At 45.5% G+C, this 15,118-nt stretch overlaps 2 protein-coding genes across 3 annotated transcripts; both read right to left on the bottom strand.

Annotated features, from left to right (window-relative positions):
• Positions 1-2,489: 2,489 nt before the first annotated feature.
• On the bottom strand, positions 2,490-5,023 carry LOC119312349 (probable lactoylglutathione lyase, chloroplastic). Of its 2 annotated transcripts, none has more exons than XM_037588074.1 (10): positions 4,890-5,023; positions 4,368-4,507; positions 4,076-4,259; positions 3,856-3,980; positions 3,669-3,733; positions 3,318-3,530; positions 3,176-3,223; positions 3,001-3,108; positions 2,767-2,906; positions 2,490-2,680 (listed from the first exon to the last, which is right to left on the bottom strand). In XM_037588074.1, the coding sequence occupies exons 2-9, from the start codon at positions 4,426-4,428 to the stop codon at positions 2,898-2,900; spliced, it is 813 nt and encodes a 270-aa protein (XP_037443971.1). In that variant the 5' UTR covers positions 4,429-4,507; positions 4,890-5,023; the 3' UTR covers positions 2,490-2,680; positions 2,767-2,897. The 2 variants fall into 2 exon arrangements, with proteins under 2 accessions (XP_037443971.1, XP_037443972.1); XM_037588075.1 differs by having other exon boundaries at positions 3,369-3,530.
• Positions 5,024-11,732: 6,709 nt separating this feature from the next.
• On the bottom strand, positions 11,733-14,107 carry LOC119312346. The gene is made up of 3 exons (XM_037588072.1): positions 12,769-14,107; positions 12,580-12,641; positions 11,733-12,057 (listed from the first exon to the last, which is right to left on the bottom strand). Exons 1-2 carry the CDS (start codon positions 14,079-14,081, stop codon positions 12,620-12,622), a joined length of 1,335 nt encoding a protein of 444 aa, XP_037443969.1. The 5' UTR covers positions 14,082-14,107; the 3' UTR covers positions 11,733-12,057; positions 12,580-12,619.
• Positions 14,108-15,118: the final 1,011 nt, after the last annotated feature.

The following is a 15,118-nucleotide window of genomic DNA, read 5'->3' as shown; positions in this document are numbered from 1 at the left end:
AGGTCGCGAGCGGGCAGCGGGCGGCGGGGTGGCAGCGGGTTGTGGGGGCGGCGGCGGACGGGCGGGAGGTCGCGAGCGGGCGGGTGAGAGAGGAAATGAAGTGGCGGTTGGGCGTTCGCGGGCGGCGGCTGGTTTTGGACCAGATACATCTCGTGATGTATAATTGCACCGCGAGGTGTAGCATTTTACATCACGAGGAGGCCGCAGTCCAATTTTTTTTACATATGAACCGTCTGTTGGAGCTGCGTTTTTGGCTTCAGACGATCCAAAAGTTAGTTATTTTTACATTTGGACCATCTATTGGAGATGCTCTCACGCTAGTTAGTTTGCCCATGTCCTTTTTCAAAGAAAAAAATGAACAAGTAATTATTTATATTATTTTCAATCCAATTGCACACAAATTAGAGGCATCATATCACAACACATCTCCAACGGATAAGCAAACAACTATCGACATAAGAGAAAACGAATACATTTTGTAATCATCCATGTTTTACTGAACCCGTCTGACCGCGCTTATATTTGACTTCATATATGTAACCAATGTACTAATTTCGTACATTTCCCTGAGCTCATGCTTTAGTTGGATTTACGAACAGTCTTCAAAGTGCAAGAATCAAATTATGCCGAACATGTCCATCACTTTCATGCATTGAGTCTTCTTCTAAGAACTATCTCAATACATGAGCAATTGAAGCAAACATGTAAATATACGTGTTGTGTTATATTTCAAATGATCATTTTCTTTTTAGATCTTTGTTTGGTAAATCAAGTGATTGTCATGTCTTTTATGTTGGTGTACGTACTCTTCATAGACCCCGTGCTTATTGAACTCCTCTAGTCAAACTTGCTTCCCCATCTTTATTGTACATTCAAATCAAACACGGTACAAAATGATAAGATTTAATTTGAGTAAGGATGATGCCGACAAATCTAACAGGTGCCATAACAATCAAAAGCCCTATATTGCACCACCATGGTTTTTGTAATAACTAGATGCAACACATCTAATATCCCTCGTTCGCAGTGTCAAATTGCACACCACTTCGTTTGTTGATATTTTATATGACTGTTTATGCATTTGCACCTGAATGAACTGTAAAATAAAAAAAAAATAGTTCAAATTTGAAAATTTTGACTTTTCTTTTTGTAGATGTTCATGTTAGTGCCGCAAGCAGACAATTTTCATCCGAAGCAGAGCAACAGTGTTTCGCCGGTGAAAAAAAAACAATTTTGGGTAACAATTGATGTTCAATTTGTTTTTTTACAGGGGCTAAAATGCTTCACCTTTTTTCCTAAAAAAATTTAGGTAGCATTTGGATGTGACAAAGAACACACAAAAAATTCAAAATTCATTTTCCACAGCCGGGAGCACGTGCTCCTGGGAGCGGAATTGCATTTCCGCTAGTTTTTCTCTTATATTGTGTTAGTTTCGTTTAATGCTGCAACACTTTAGTGTTTCAGAAATAAAATCATTTTTGTGTATTATTGTTTTCACCTGTAAAACATATCCCCTTTGTTCGCTAATTTCCTCATAATGGTGTAACTATAATCTAAAGTTGTGAGGTGTTTGCATGCTTATTCTAATCAGATTTTTGAATGCAACTCAAAGGATTTGATCGTAGTCCTTCAAAAGGACACAAGAGTAAAAAAAATGCAGGGGCACAAGAGTATGTATTTCTCACCACCTATATTAAAAAATATCACCAATAAAATTGCAACAGAAACTATAAGCACCTAGAGTAAATCAAACACGCTAACGAAGTAGGTAATGTATATTTACCATGCGAACATCAATTTTTTATCTGATTACTATTTCCTACTTGCATTACTCGCATTTTTGACAAATGCTAAGTTTCACTGCCAACGACCAACAAAACAAAATATTTTCTTGCCCCGTGGTTGCTCAACTTCTATTGCAACCGAGAAATCTTCTCGTATGCATTGCCTTTTTTTGCATAACTATATTTATGACAACGACCACATACATCTACATGAATATATTATAGAGGAGTCCATTGACTCCAAAATTCCTTGCAACATTTCCAAATTTGTGTTGCTCATTTTATGGATATAGTGCTATTAGTGCGCCATTGTGTTTCTTAATTTTTTTTGCGGGGTCATTGTGTTTCTTAAATAACGTCAAATCATACAAACATGCACCATATAATTACATCGATTGTTCAAATGTCGCTATTAAAATCATGATATATGTATCATTTAGGAGTTTGGTGGTCTCGGAATCTCTATATAATTTTTGTTATGTTTAAGGTGTGTTTGTACTTCCGGTGAACTTTGATAATATATCTAGACCATTTCACAAAAAAAGAAGACATGTGTATCATTATTGATTTTGGACCGTATCATGTTTTTTCTTGATTACGGATCGTATCATATTTTTTACGGCCTAACTGCAATGTTTTGAATTTACATTTCAAACCCGCTCAAACTTCCCATCAAAACACAGCTTATCCAAAGGAAATGACATCTATAAAATCAGAGTTTCTCGATGTCCTCTACTTCATTTATTTTTTAAGATAAAACATTCTCCCAAAGTCTGTGCGCTCATGTTTACGTTGATGGTAAAAATCAAAGAGTCGACGTTTATAGTTCTTCGGCAAAGTCAATGGTGTGCATGACTACCCAATTCTTTGGCGAAGTCAATGTTGTCAACAAACACCTGCATGCCAAATAGACAATATTTGAGTCTTGGCTCGGTGAGCAATCATTGGTTTGAAGATCAGCATGATGGGAGCAAGATAATACCGTTTTCCACCCATCGGGGTCAAGCACAGATGTGATCTTGGTGCCGATCCCTGGCAAGGGACCTGGCTCCCGCACCACTTGCCCTGCGGACAGCTTCACCACCTCGGCGGTCTTGTAGACATTGTCGGTGCCTATCGCATCTGTTAAAAACCAGCATACCAAGCTTAGCGACACAACAAAAGTGGTTGCAATCATCTACGAATTGCAAAGGCAATGGAGATTATCCATCCATACCTGACCATAGGCCTTCCCCTTGTCATATTTAGCAATGCCATACTTGTAGGTCAGTTCCAGAACCGCATTCCGGTCTTCGGGCCCGTACCCCATCACCGCCACTGTATACTGCATAAAGAGTTTAATACATCACGCTCTGCAAGAAATTAGATAGTAGATTGAGCAGAGTGATCACCTTGTTTCTAGGGTTGTCTCGCTTCCGGAGTAGTTCCATACCATAAGCCTGCAATTTGGCGACAACAAGTCACTCTGGTGATCTTTGAGATACAATAAGCCATGGAACTGCAATGAACATCAAGCACTTTTGAGTAGCCTGCCTTCTCGTAGAAGCTTATGGATCGGTCGAGGTCGCCGACACGAAGCATCACCTGGCATAGTGGCTCTCGAGTCCCTGGCCTCTCAAGGATCTCAAACTTGTAGCCGTCAGGGTCTTCGGTGAACGCGATCACGGTCTTGCCACCCTTGACAGTGCCATACTCCCCTGTCACCTTGCCTCCCTTTGCTCTTATGATTTCAACCGTTTTGGCCACCTGTTGTGATCAAGCATCAAGGTCCAAGGCACGTCACATTAGTGTTAACAGAGCACCATACTTCATTCTCAAAAAAGAGAGAAAAAACAGAGCACCATACTTGTTACAAAACAATTTGCAAGGGAAATGGTGCCTTACATCATCGGTTGCGATGCCGAAATGACCGAACCCCGCCCCAATATCATACTTGTCAACCCCGTAGTCTGCGGAGGAATCGCCAGGTCGACTTTAGCAACGATAAAATTACAGTGAGAATGTGCTTATACTGTATCTTTGTCGGAGAAAAAATGTGCTTATTGTGTGTGGCGTGTAAGTAAGAATTAACTGTAGGTGAGCTCGACAACGAAATGGGCGTCCTCGCGGCCGTATCCGAGGAAGGCATTGGTGTACTTCTCTTCTGGTATGTCGCGCTTCCTCAGCAGCTTCATGCCCAGGCACTCTGTATAGAACCTGCAACCATTACACCCGTCAGAATCCTCTGCTGAAGAACGAACGAGACCGGTGTTGCAATGCAACTAGGCAGCTACTACGGCCGGCCGACTGACTTGATGGTCCTGTCGATGTCGCCGACGCGGTAGACGACGTGGAGGAGCCTCCGGTGGTCCTTCTTGGCCCAGGCGAAGGCCTCCTCTTTGCTACGGAAGGTGGCATTAGCATGCGCGGCGTCCGCGGAGGCGCGGAGCTTGGGCGCGCCGCTCGTGCTCGGCCTGATCGGGTCGGACCGCAGCGCTGTTCCGATCCGAGAAGAAGCGGCAACGAATGAATGGAATCAACCAAATGCAATGCTCGTTTTGTTGCTGTTCGGGGCGTGAAATGGAGGAAGGAACATGAGCTTACCTGCAGCGGTGGAGAGGAGCATGAGGGCGGCGCACGCGACGGCGCCACGGCAGACCCTCATCGTCGTCGGCGCGTGACGCTGGGCCGTCCGATGTGCTTGCGTGCCGTGGGCTGTCGTGGCTGGCGCTTCCCAATTTCCCCTGTTTTTATGTACAGTATTAATTAATATTTTTCTGTTGAAAGAAATGCTGAACATGCTACTCGGCTCTAGCAGGCGGGGCCCACCCATCACATCTCGAACCAACAAGCAGTCAAGCAGCACTATAGCTAACCAGCCCAGTGACACTGGCACTAGCTGAATCCTACCTCGCGGACTGAGGGAAAAAGCTGAAAAACTCGAGAACCACAAGCAGCACTCGCGCCGCGGCGGCGCGGCCAACCTTGCACGAGCTCACGAGACGAGAGTACAAACTTATGAGAACACAAGCTAGCGGCGGAGGACTGGATCGAGCGGGATAGCGAGGGCGGGAGCGCCGCACAGATTGGCGCCGGACGGTGAGGGGAGAGGAGAGGGGAGCTGACCTGCGGCGAGCGGGCGGAGGGAGCTGGTTGGAGTCGGCGTGGGGGAGGAGGGTGTCGCGGGTGTGGGAAGATCGAAGGAATGCTTAAGCAACAACAACGTCAACAAATGCTACTGAAGGAGGGTGGATGCCGAAAGGAGGCAGGGTGCAGGTAGGGCAGGAGGAGGGCACCCAAAATATCTACCTGCCCTTTGCGGCTTTGCCGACTTGCTCGCCCGCGACGTGTACGATTACACGGGCGCGGCGAAACGGTGGTGGCCCTGCCGGATCTTATGTGTATCCTTCGAGTGCATTATGGGCCCCCTTCTCACATGTGTGCCCGCCTAACTTTCTTCTTCTTTTTAAAACGAAGGTAAAAGATTTACCTCGCCTCATTAACGAATGAGACAAGTATATTTTTTATCGCTTAACTTCCATGTATATAAATGGTACCTTAACTTTAAAACCGGCAAACACGGGTGATTTTATTGTACGGGCACCTTGGTCACGTGCCCGGGCTCGCCATCGTCGCTTATTAGAACTCTAGCGAGCCGCCGAAGCAGTTAGTATCAAAAAAGTTGTTGAAATGCATGCAATATCATGAAAATAAGTCCCGCTTTGGTACAACCCCCTCTAAACGTATAAAGGGTAGTATCATCTTTTTCACTCCCATATAGGATACCCGCCGTTGAGCAATCAGAAACAGGAGGAGGAAAACCACCATCCACTCCTTGGATGGACCACAGGGTCCAGTCACTGATGTTAAAGGAATGCTTGATATAGCCTGTAGTTACTATAAAAACTTGTTTAAACAAGAAGATAGAGAAGGTTTCCACCTAAATCCATCTTTCTTCTCTAGTGAGGAAAAAGTTAAGAATACTGAGAATGAGATTCTAGAAGCTCCCTTTTCTGGGAAGAGATTAAAAGGGTTGTCTTTGAATCTTACCTAGATGGGGCCCCTGGCCCAGATGAGATTTCCTTTTTCTTCTATCAACACTTTTGGGACCTAAAAAAGACCTGATAGCCATGTTTCAGGTCTTCCATAGAGGGGATTTGGCTATCCATAGGCTTAATTTTGCTATGCTAACCTTGATTCCAAAAGAAGCTGATGCTTCCAGTAGGAAGAAATTTAGACCTATTAGCCTACTCAACTCTAGTTTGAAAATTTTCACCAAAGTACTCACTAATAGACTAGCTATGATACTGCAAAGACTCATAGCCAACAATCAATCTGCCTTTTTGAAAGGTAGATATATCCTGGAGAGTGTGGTCACAGCTCATGAGGTGTTGCACTCTTTTCATTCTAGTAAAAGCAACGTCTAGTCCTTAAGTTAGATTATGAAAAAGCCTTTGATAAAGTGAATATAGAATTCCTTGAAGAACTCCTTAGAAACAGAGGCTTTGGGGAGAAATGGATCCACTTGATCCTGCAGATCACCAGAGGGGGGCCAGTAGGGGTCAAGTTAAACAATACTGAGAGTGATTTCTTCCTTTCTGGCAAAGGTTTGAGGCAAGGGGACCCATTTCCCCCTTGTTATTTAACATTGTAGTTGTAAGTGCATCCAGTGCCACCCCTTGTTGGTTTTGGAGTATTGACGACAAAGTTGGTTGAGGGACTAATGCGTTTGTGAGAATTGCAGGATAACGCAGGTAGTGCCCCTCATTGATTCGGTTTACCTACCGGAGATGACCCCTAAAAATGTATGAAGACATTGACGACAATGGTGGTATATGAAGATATTCATATTGAAGACTATGACTTGAGAAGACATTAAGTGAAGACTATGGAGCGCGAAGACTGTGTCGTTTCGTTGTTTCCTTTTCTTCGTTGTTGAGTCATAGGAACCACCATACTGTTAAGTGGGGTCCAAGTGAACTAAGTCAGAATGACTGAAGTGATGCTCAACCCAAATCCTATGTCTTCGAGCGAAGACAATGAGAGCAAATCTTATCCAGAGCTGGATGAGTCAGCTTTGCTTGTAGCCCAAGTAAAGTTGCCGTGTGTGTTTGAAATCTAACTGTTGGAACACGTGTCAGTTCCTTAGTGACCTAGGGTCATTTCGGACATATCAGGTCGGGTTGCCTTGTGGCTATAAATAGCCCACCCCCTACACCATAAATTGATGGCTGCTCAGAGTTAGTACACGGCTTTTGTCGTTTGAGAGCAACCCACCTCGAAGCCTTTGAGAGAAAGAAATCCTTGCGAGGACAAAGCCCAAACACCCAGAGCCAAAGAGTGTTAGATCACTGAAGTCTTTCTGTCTGTGTGACCTAAAGACTTATTACACTTGAGGACTGTGTATCCTCCAGCCGGTTAGGCGTCGCGTTCTGAGCATCCAAGAGTCATTGTGGTCGCCGGTGAACGAAGTCTGTGAAGGTTCGAAAGTCTACCTTGAAGACTTACCAGAGTGATTGGGCGAGGACTGGGTGTCCTTAGCTCAAGGGGAATAAGGTGAAGACACGGTCTTTTGAGTTGAATCTCAGCCTCCCTAACCAGACGTACAGTTGTCACAGCAACTGGAACTGGTCCAACAAATCCTGTGTCTTCAACAAGTGACCGGTTCTATCCTCTCCCTTCTTTACTTATTGTTTGTCTTCGTGAAGTCATTGCTTAATTGTCATACCTGTTTGACTTCATTGCTTGACTACAATTGTTTGTTGGCTTCATACTATCTTCCATCCCAATCCTTACTACCTGGCTGCTATTAGTCTTTGTACTTTCACATTATCGCATACCTGACTATGGCTTGCCTGTGTAGTTTATCTTCCACTGCATATTAATTAGGTTATTTCTATTGTTTGTCTTCGAAACTTCCACGTTTTGAAGACTTTCATAAAAATTGCCTATTCACCCCCCTCTAGTCGATAACTAGCACTTTCAGTAGTTGATGCACTCACTAGGATGCTAATGAAAGCAGCTGACCGTTGATTGATTAAAGGCCTATGCCCCGAGGTTTGTCCTGAAGGGATTATATGTCTTCAATATGTTGATGACACCATCCTATTCCTGGATAAGAACCTAGATCATTCTAGGAACCTGAAAATGGTTCTATCTTGCTTTGAGAACATCTCAGGCATGAGAATCAATTACAATAAGAGTGATCTCATTCCTATTAATATGGAAAATGCTGAGGTTAGGGCTTTTCTGGATACACTAGAGTGTGCTGAGGGATCTTTCCCCATTGAATATCTGGGCATTCCTCTGCACTATGATAAACTTAGGAGAGAAGACATCCAACCTCTAATTGACAAGGTCATGAAAAGAATTGCTGGCTGGAGGGATAACCTTCTTTCTTATAGAGGGAGAATAGTCCTCATCCAGGCCTGCCTGGCTAGCATCCCTATTTACTTGCCGTCTTTCTTTAAATTCCCTAAATGGGCAATAGATATTATAAACACCGAAATGGCAAACTGTTCGTGGAATGACTTTGAAGGCCACAAGAAGTTGCACTTAGCTAACTGGAAATTGGTCTGCATGAAAAATGAATTTGGAGGCCTAGGCATTCCAAACCTGCAAGATATTAACCTTTGCCTGCTAGGGTCTTGGGTCAAAAGATATTATGAAGGGGAAGGGAAACCTTGGAGAAAGATGATAGACCAAAAATATATGAGGGGCAAAACCAATCTCTTTTCTCCTAGCTCCTCCACTAGTATCTCTATATTTTGGAAAGGAGTAAAATCCATCATCCAAGCTTTGAAGTTTGGATACAGATGGAAGGTAGGAGTAGGGGATAAAATTAGATTCTGGGAGGACACTTGGTTTGGCACATCTTCACTAGTTGTCCAATTCTGGCACATCTACATGATTTGTAATGAGCAAAACAAGAATGTCAGGGAGGTCTGGGATGGTGAAACCCTAAAACTTACTTTTAGAAGGAACTTTGATGATATGATGATGGAGCAGTGGTATCAGCTGATGGAGATAGCCAGAGACATTAACTTTAGCAATGACCCTGACTCTTTGATTTGGCAACTTGAAAACAAAGGGATCTATTCATCTAGCTCGCTGTACCATGTGATCAACTTTAGAGGGGTGCAACCTCTGTTCCTACCTGCGGTGTGGAAACTGGCAGTTCCACCCAAGATACATGTTTTCCTTTGGTTGTTTTCCCAGAATAAGATCATGACTAGGGATAACCTGAGGAAAAGACACATCATCAAACCTCTAGACTGTGTTTTTTGTGCTGAGAATGAGACTAACCACCATCTGTTCTTTGACTGTGTTGTAGCCAAAAACATTTGGTCTTTTGTCAGTTGCTTTTTCCAAAAAGCCGTGGGCACGAATTTTGAATCCGTGGCCCGCTTCTGGATTTCTAACAAAAAACATGTAGCTTTGAATATAGTTAGCTCGGCTGTCCTGTGGTGCTTATGGAAATATAGGAACTCTATGATTTTCAATAACACCATTTGGACTTCTATTACTCAGGTTTGGGGGCTGATCCACAGAATGATCAAATTCTGGGTGATTCTGACCCCAGAGGTGGACAAGGCCCTGATGGAGTCTTTCCTGGAGGCGTTGAGGAAGCTGCTCCAACAAACTTTGATGATCCTGAGTGGCTGAACATGAAGAGCACACAGTTTGACGGCGGTGCAAGCTGGGGGAACCTCAAAATCTCAGAAGATGAAGGCTTCCACTACCCAACCAAGAAAAGGGACACCAACGGCAAGAATGCGATGCCCAGCCCGGTGTCCAGGCTCGCGATCTGTTGGTCTCCTCAGGCGGCTCTGGCGCCCCCGCTCAAGTTCAGAAAGGGTGTTGGCGCGATCGTGATGTGAGCGCAACTGTCACGTTCCGCCGCGCGGTTGAAGGAGGCTGTACTCTTGTAGCCTAGCTTACCTAGGCCAGTTTTATCTTCCTCTACCTTTCGTCTAGTCTTGTTAGCCTCACTTTTAGCTTGGTTGTAATAAAAAACCCTGAACCTCTTGGAACAAGTAGTTGGTAGGTAAAAGACAACACTGTATGGTTTCATTCTGAGTTAATGGAACCGGGGAGAGGCCTCCCTGTTCATCGAAAAAAAGCAATCAGAAACAGTCGGCCTGATGGGAGGAAGAGCGCAGTCGCTTCACTTCATTGTTGAAGATCACCGCCACCCATGCAGAAACTCTAACCCTAGCCGTCCGCCTTCCTTCCGCTTGTTGTATTCTTGAGGGTTTCTCGTGATGGACCCATGCGTGCGTGTTTGTATTTTTTATGCCTTACGTGATGTCTTGAGTTGGTTATTGGTCCATGTAGTTTCGGCTGACAGCTACCACAACCCGTGATCGATTTATTTCTCATGCACTTTATTTTCCTCTCCCACCCGAGTTAACGCTACATTTGTAACGTATGCGGTATGCTAAACAGATTATCCTTGTATTTATGGGCCTGCTACGCGTCGACGAGCGTTTATTTTAAAAGATCCACCGCCTTGCCATCTGATAAATCTAGCGGCTCGACGTCTTCTTCTGCTTTGCAACAAAGATCTTGTTGCAAAAATAAAATTTCAACATAGGTTGTGTTGCGGGATTTATTTTTTTTGCATATGTTGTGTTGTGGGATTTTTTCTGTCTTCACTTTTTTCTGCAACAAAGATAGTGTTGTGAAAGGACTTTTGCAACATAGGTAATGTTGCAGAAAACATAAAGATGAGAGAGGGAGAGAGACGCGATGTCTCTAGACGAAGAGATAAGTCTCGTGTTTCCTTGAGTGAGGTGTCGAGGGCATGTGGAGCTTAAAGGAGGTGGCGGGCGCGTCAATTATTTTCAGTCGGTTGACGCTAAATGTTTCCCTTTATTTATGGGAAATCCTTCTATCCAGACGGCCGATCGGACACAAAACATCCACCGCATCGTCTGCGCGCCATGTGCCGTTGACCGAGACATTTGCAACATGGCCCTTGTTGCAAGACGCACAACACAACACAAACTATGTTGCAAACCGATGAAGACGAAACCCCGAGCGCAACACGAGCCATGTTGCAAATAGCTAATGATCGAACGACTATCATGTAGAAAGGAAAAAACCTGTATTGGGGGATCGCATCAAGACTCGTGTTGCAAAGCGCCGAGTGCAATATGAGGCTCATTGGCTCATGCAAAAAAAAGCATTTCAGGGGATTGCAACAAGGCTCGTGTTGCAAAGCGTTGAATGCAACATGAGACTTGTTGCAAAGGCTCAACGACTCAAAGGGAAGGACCAGACGGCTGTCCGCGACTCCATCGAGCGGCTGCCTGGACGGTCGATCTTTTAGAATTATCATCCGACCGACACTTAGCGTCTGCCTTTATTTATTTAGCAAATGTTATGATTTTATGTCTTAAATAAAATTCTTGAACATGCAGGCCCGCGACATCAGCTTCGCTTAAAGCTATTCTGCATTGAATTCATCTCTGAAACTCTTTATTATGTTGCAGCACGATATTAGGGAAATTGTTCAGATGAATACTAGTATTACACCCGCAAAAAAAGAATACTAGTATTACACAAACAATACTTTGGTTGTAAAGAGTAGTCGCTACAGTGAGAGTCTGGGAGAGAGAGAGAAAAAATCTTACAATCCTGGCTGTATATTTGGCACAATGTTTTCATAACACCGTCGAAACCCTTGGTGCTGCTGTACTCAAGTATATAGCATGTTTACCTTTTTTCCTTCATTCAGATCCATAATGAAACTAAAACAAGTATATATTAACAGTCCATTATGAAACTATAAACAAAATATACAAAATATGTTAGCACACAATATTATTACGTGACCAAAAAGATGCACATATGCAAGAAAGTGATGAAGAGGGCGACACCAAATGCAGGTACACCATTCTGTCTATTTTGCACCATTCAGTAATAATATAACAATGAATCAGCAAGAGCTAAAGGCGTGGTAATCCCATACTAGTCAATGTCAAAAATAACGATTGCATACTTCAGCTACCTTTTAATAGTCTTTTGCAAGCAGCCAAGACTTTCCAAAGGTAAACAACAAAAGAAATGACGCAAATTTTGAGGACGGACGATATACATTAATACATTATTAGATCCTCACAGACATCAAGATTAACGGTGAACTACATAAGCTGCGTATGAGTAGTCTCTCCCATGCATAGCTTCACCCTTGCAATTATTGTAGTTGAACTTGAACTGTAGACCGAATAGCTATCCAGTATGATGAAGTGTTGGCAGACGTGAGTCATTCCATATCCTTGCTCTCTTCCTGCAATACATAAATAAAATACACTACATTACGGGTCTGATGGAGAAAGACGCTGCTCTCCACGTAATTGAAATACCAACAATATTAAAATGATGAACGGCAAAAAACTATTCAACACTAACTGGTAGTGATTAGGAAAATATGTGAGTTACTACTTTAAATATTGCCAGGGTCTTGAAACAGTCTCATTGTTGGCATTATCTTCTATTGTTAACAAAGAAACATCCTTTTTTGCAAACTGACCAGTACAAAATAACGCTAATTGCGATTGATTTGTCTTGTTTCCAGTTCTATCTAGGAGTGTTTTTCATAAATTAGGCAGATATATAGTTCTTTGTATTCTCATGGTAATGACATATTTTCTCACTAAATATTTTTTCTAAGATGCAAATCAACCAACATAGTATTGTTACCATGGTGTATACAAGAGAGTAAGCAGACAATATTGCTACCAAGGTAATCCTATACTGGTCAATTTCAGAAATAATGATCTCTCCGAAAGCTTCGTCCAATCGTCCTTACCATTACTAATTGTAGTTGAACTTGATCTGTAGACCATGAGTCATCCCATATCCTCGTTCTTTCTGCAGTACATAAATACAATACAATACACTACATTACTTTCTGGTTGCAGAAAGAGGCTGCTCTCCAAGACTCCAAGTAATTGAAATACCAACAAGACTAAAATGATTAATGCCAAAAGAAAATCACCTGGAGAGACGAAGGAACCTGGAGAATTCACAGGGGAGGAAGGACGCGGGAGCACCAGACCTTCTTCTGGTGAAGTCAGCATCATCGGTTTCAAGGCCCTCCTTCCCATTGATGTATTGGGAAATTGACTCCACTGTCCTGGTGCTCATGTCAATGCTGACCACCCACATCTTCCTAATGACGTATTTGAATTCGCTGATGAGGAAGTGCACTACATATGGCCTGTCGACGTTTACTTGAGGAAACATAAGGACGGTGTGTGGAAGGTGCGGATTGGAAGACCAGAGCTCAGCCGAAGTGATCTTGTAGTCTAATTCCCACACCATGCTGCCTAATGCGAGAGTGTGGCAGGTGATGGTGAAGCCTGAACCAGATTTGAGTTCCCCGTGACCAATGCCATCATGGCGGGTGACATTCACAAACTTGAGCACACGGCCATCATCAATGGCGGACACACCCCGGTATAACCAGCTGAATGGCTTGATTTCACGGAAAGTGTGAGCAGAAGGGAACTCATCAAGAGGGAGCGCGAGGAAGGTGACGGTAGGGACGTGCTCTGCGAAGACGTCGTAGATGAGCATGCCTCGGTGGTAGTCGATCCAGCAAAGCGAGCGGTTGAAGGGGACGATGGCGTCCGTGTCCCAGCAACAGAGGTGCCAAGGATCATTGACATTGTCGATGCCAAGGATTGGTAGACGCATGGCGTTCCATTCGCCGGCAAGCACGGGGCCAGCGGATGTGGAGGAGCGCAGCAAACAGACGTCAGCGTAGACCTCCGAGTGGACGGACTTAAAAACGCAGAGCTCCGCCACCGCAAACTCTTGCTCGCCTTCGCCGCCTCGGCACAAGAGGCCGATGGATTTGACCGTCAGCAGGCGGTGCTTCCCCTGCTCGAGCGGAGGACCGCGAGGTAGGCTGTCACCGGTGCGGGTGTAATCCGTGTAGGGCTCGGTGCAAGGGGGCAGAGCTTTGAGCGAGGAAGTGTCGTAGGCGCTGTAGATGAGGAAGTCCTGCACCAGCCCTAGTCCGGGGATATCGGTACCGATGCGAAGCAGGAGGAGATGGCGGTGCGCCGCCAGGATGGCCAAGGGGGTGTGCTTCCTGGGGTCTGGAAAACGCGGCAGCCGGGCGTAGAGGCGGGAGGGGAGCGGGGGCTCGGCGAGGCAGAAGGCGATGTGGAAGCGAGCGTTCCAGGAGGTGGTGCCGGACGCCCTGATGGGCGCCTTGGTGTCGTCCGGGAAGGACCCCTTGTCGTCCCTGCGGAAGACGAAGCGCTCCATCATCAGCCAGTTCGGGAACGGGGCGGCAGCCATGGGGCGACCTTGAATTGAAGCAGATCGGACGATTAGGGCGGGTCTCTGTGAGGACAAATCGGGGGGATTTGTATGGCGAGCTGCCTTGCCGATCAAGGAGGCGGCACGAGGCGTTCCGGAGCAGCGATCCGTCGGCTTCCAAGAGACCAAGTCCAAAACCGATTGGGATTCTATGGTGCTTGATTTTCAGTTTGACCATAATACTTATGCCTCCCTGTAATCCTGTCGAGCCACAGTACAAGTCCAGCTTATTCATTGATGATTTTTCAGGGGCTCTCGTGCTGTTTGTTCGGGATTTCTCTGTCAAAACTCAAAACAGCTTGTGTGCGCGCGTGCCGTCCATCTGCAACAGGGTCTGCTGGTCAGGTACGCTTGTTTATCTATTTCTTGCCCCCTTGCTCCCTCGTGCTGTTGACTCTACTGTCTCTTAGGCGGACAAAGATCAGGTGACTTGTCCATAGCAACTGTCGTCGTCCCACCGGGCCGGCTGATGGTTCACCGGCGGCGCGTAGGAGGCGCAACTGTGGAGTTAGCCCGGGTGTGCCCGCCTTTATATCGCAGATTCCCGTAAGGCCGGGCGTCCGGGTGCATCAATGTGCGGCGCCGGAGTGGGTTTCTCGGTCGGCGAGCCTGCTTAATGACGGCAGACGAATGGACAAAGACACTGAATGGGCGCGGTAGATATCCGTCCCGACCAACCAAGCATCTCCAGCATTAAGCATGTAAGGACACCGGAGACGCATCCCAGGCAGCACCCTCGGCCGGCGCGCCGCTTCAATGGCGGAGGCAACGAGAGGTCGCGTCCATCTTGAGCCGACTTCAATGTTGAGTGGCGCGCTCTACAACTGCATGAATGCGGGCAGCTGGCGCCGGGTGAGAGCGCACGCGGGTGAGAAGGGGGTTTTGGTGGGCCAGGGCGGTCAGAAACGGGCTTGGTATCTGTCCGGACTCTGGCAAACCTCCCCCACTTTTGTCTCCGGTTTGCGGGAGGTTTGTGAAAGAAATCGCGTCCGGACCGCTCCGCGGACTGATACAGG

This window comes from Triticum dicoccoides, chromosome 5B, assembly GCF_002162155.2.
Source record: "Triticum dicoccoides isolate Atlit2015 ecotype Zavitan chromosome 5B, WEW_v2.0, whole genome shotgun sequence".
Lineage (NCBI taxonomy): Eukaryota > Viridiplantae > Streptophyta > Magnoliopsida > Poales > Poaceae > Triticum > Triticum dicoccoides.
Note: the sequence above shows the minus strand (reverse complement) of the source record. Positions and strands in the feature narration are given on the sequence as shown.

Coding starts and splice junctions, on each gene's coding strand:
- LOC119312349 (XM_037588074.1), bottom strand. CDS start 4,428: ATGAGGGTCTGCCGTGGCGCCGTCGCGTGCGCCGCCCTCATGCTCCTC. Junction 3,981..4,075: donor GACATCGACAGGACCATCAA/GTCAGTCGGCCG, acceptor TAATGGTTGCAG/GTTCTATACAGAGTGCCTGG. Junction 3,531..3,668: donor TCGGCATCGCAACCGATGAT/GTAAGGCACCAT, acceptor TGATCACAACAG/GTGGCCAAAACGGTTGAAAT.
- LOC119312346 (XM_037588072.1), bottom strand. CDS start 14,081: ATGGCTGCCGCCCCGTTCCCGAACTGGCTGATGATGGAGCGCTTCGTC. Junction 12,642..12,768: donor AGGTTCCTTCGTCTCTCCAG/GTGATTTTCTTT, acceptor TATGTACTGCAG/AAAGAACGAGGATATGGGAT.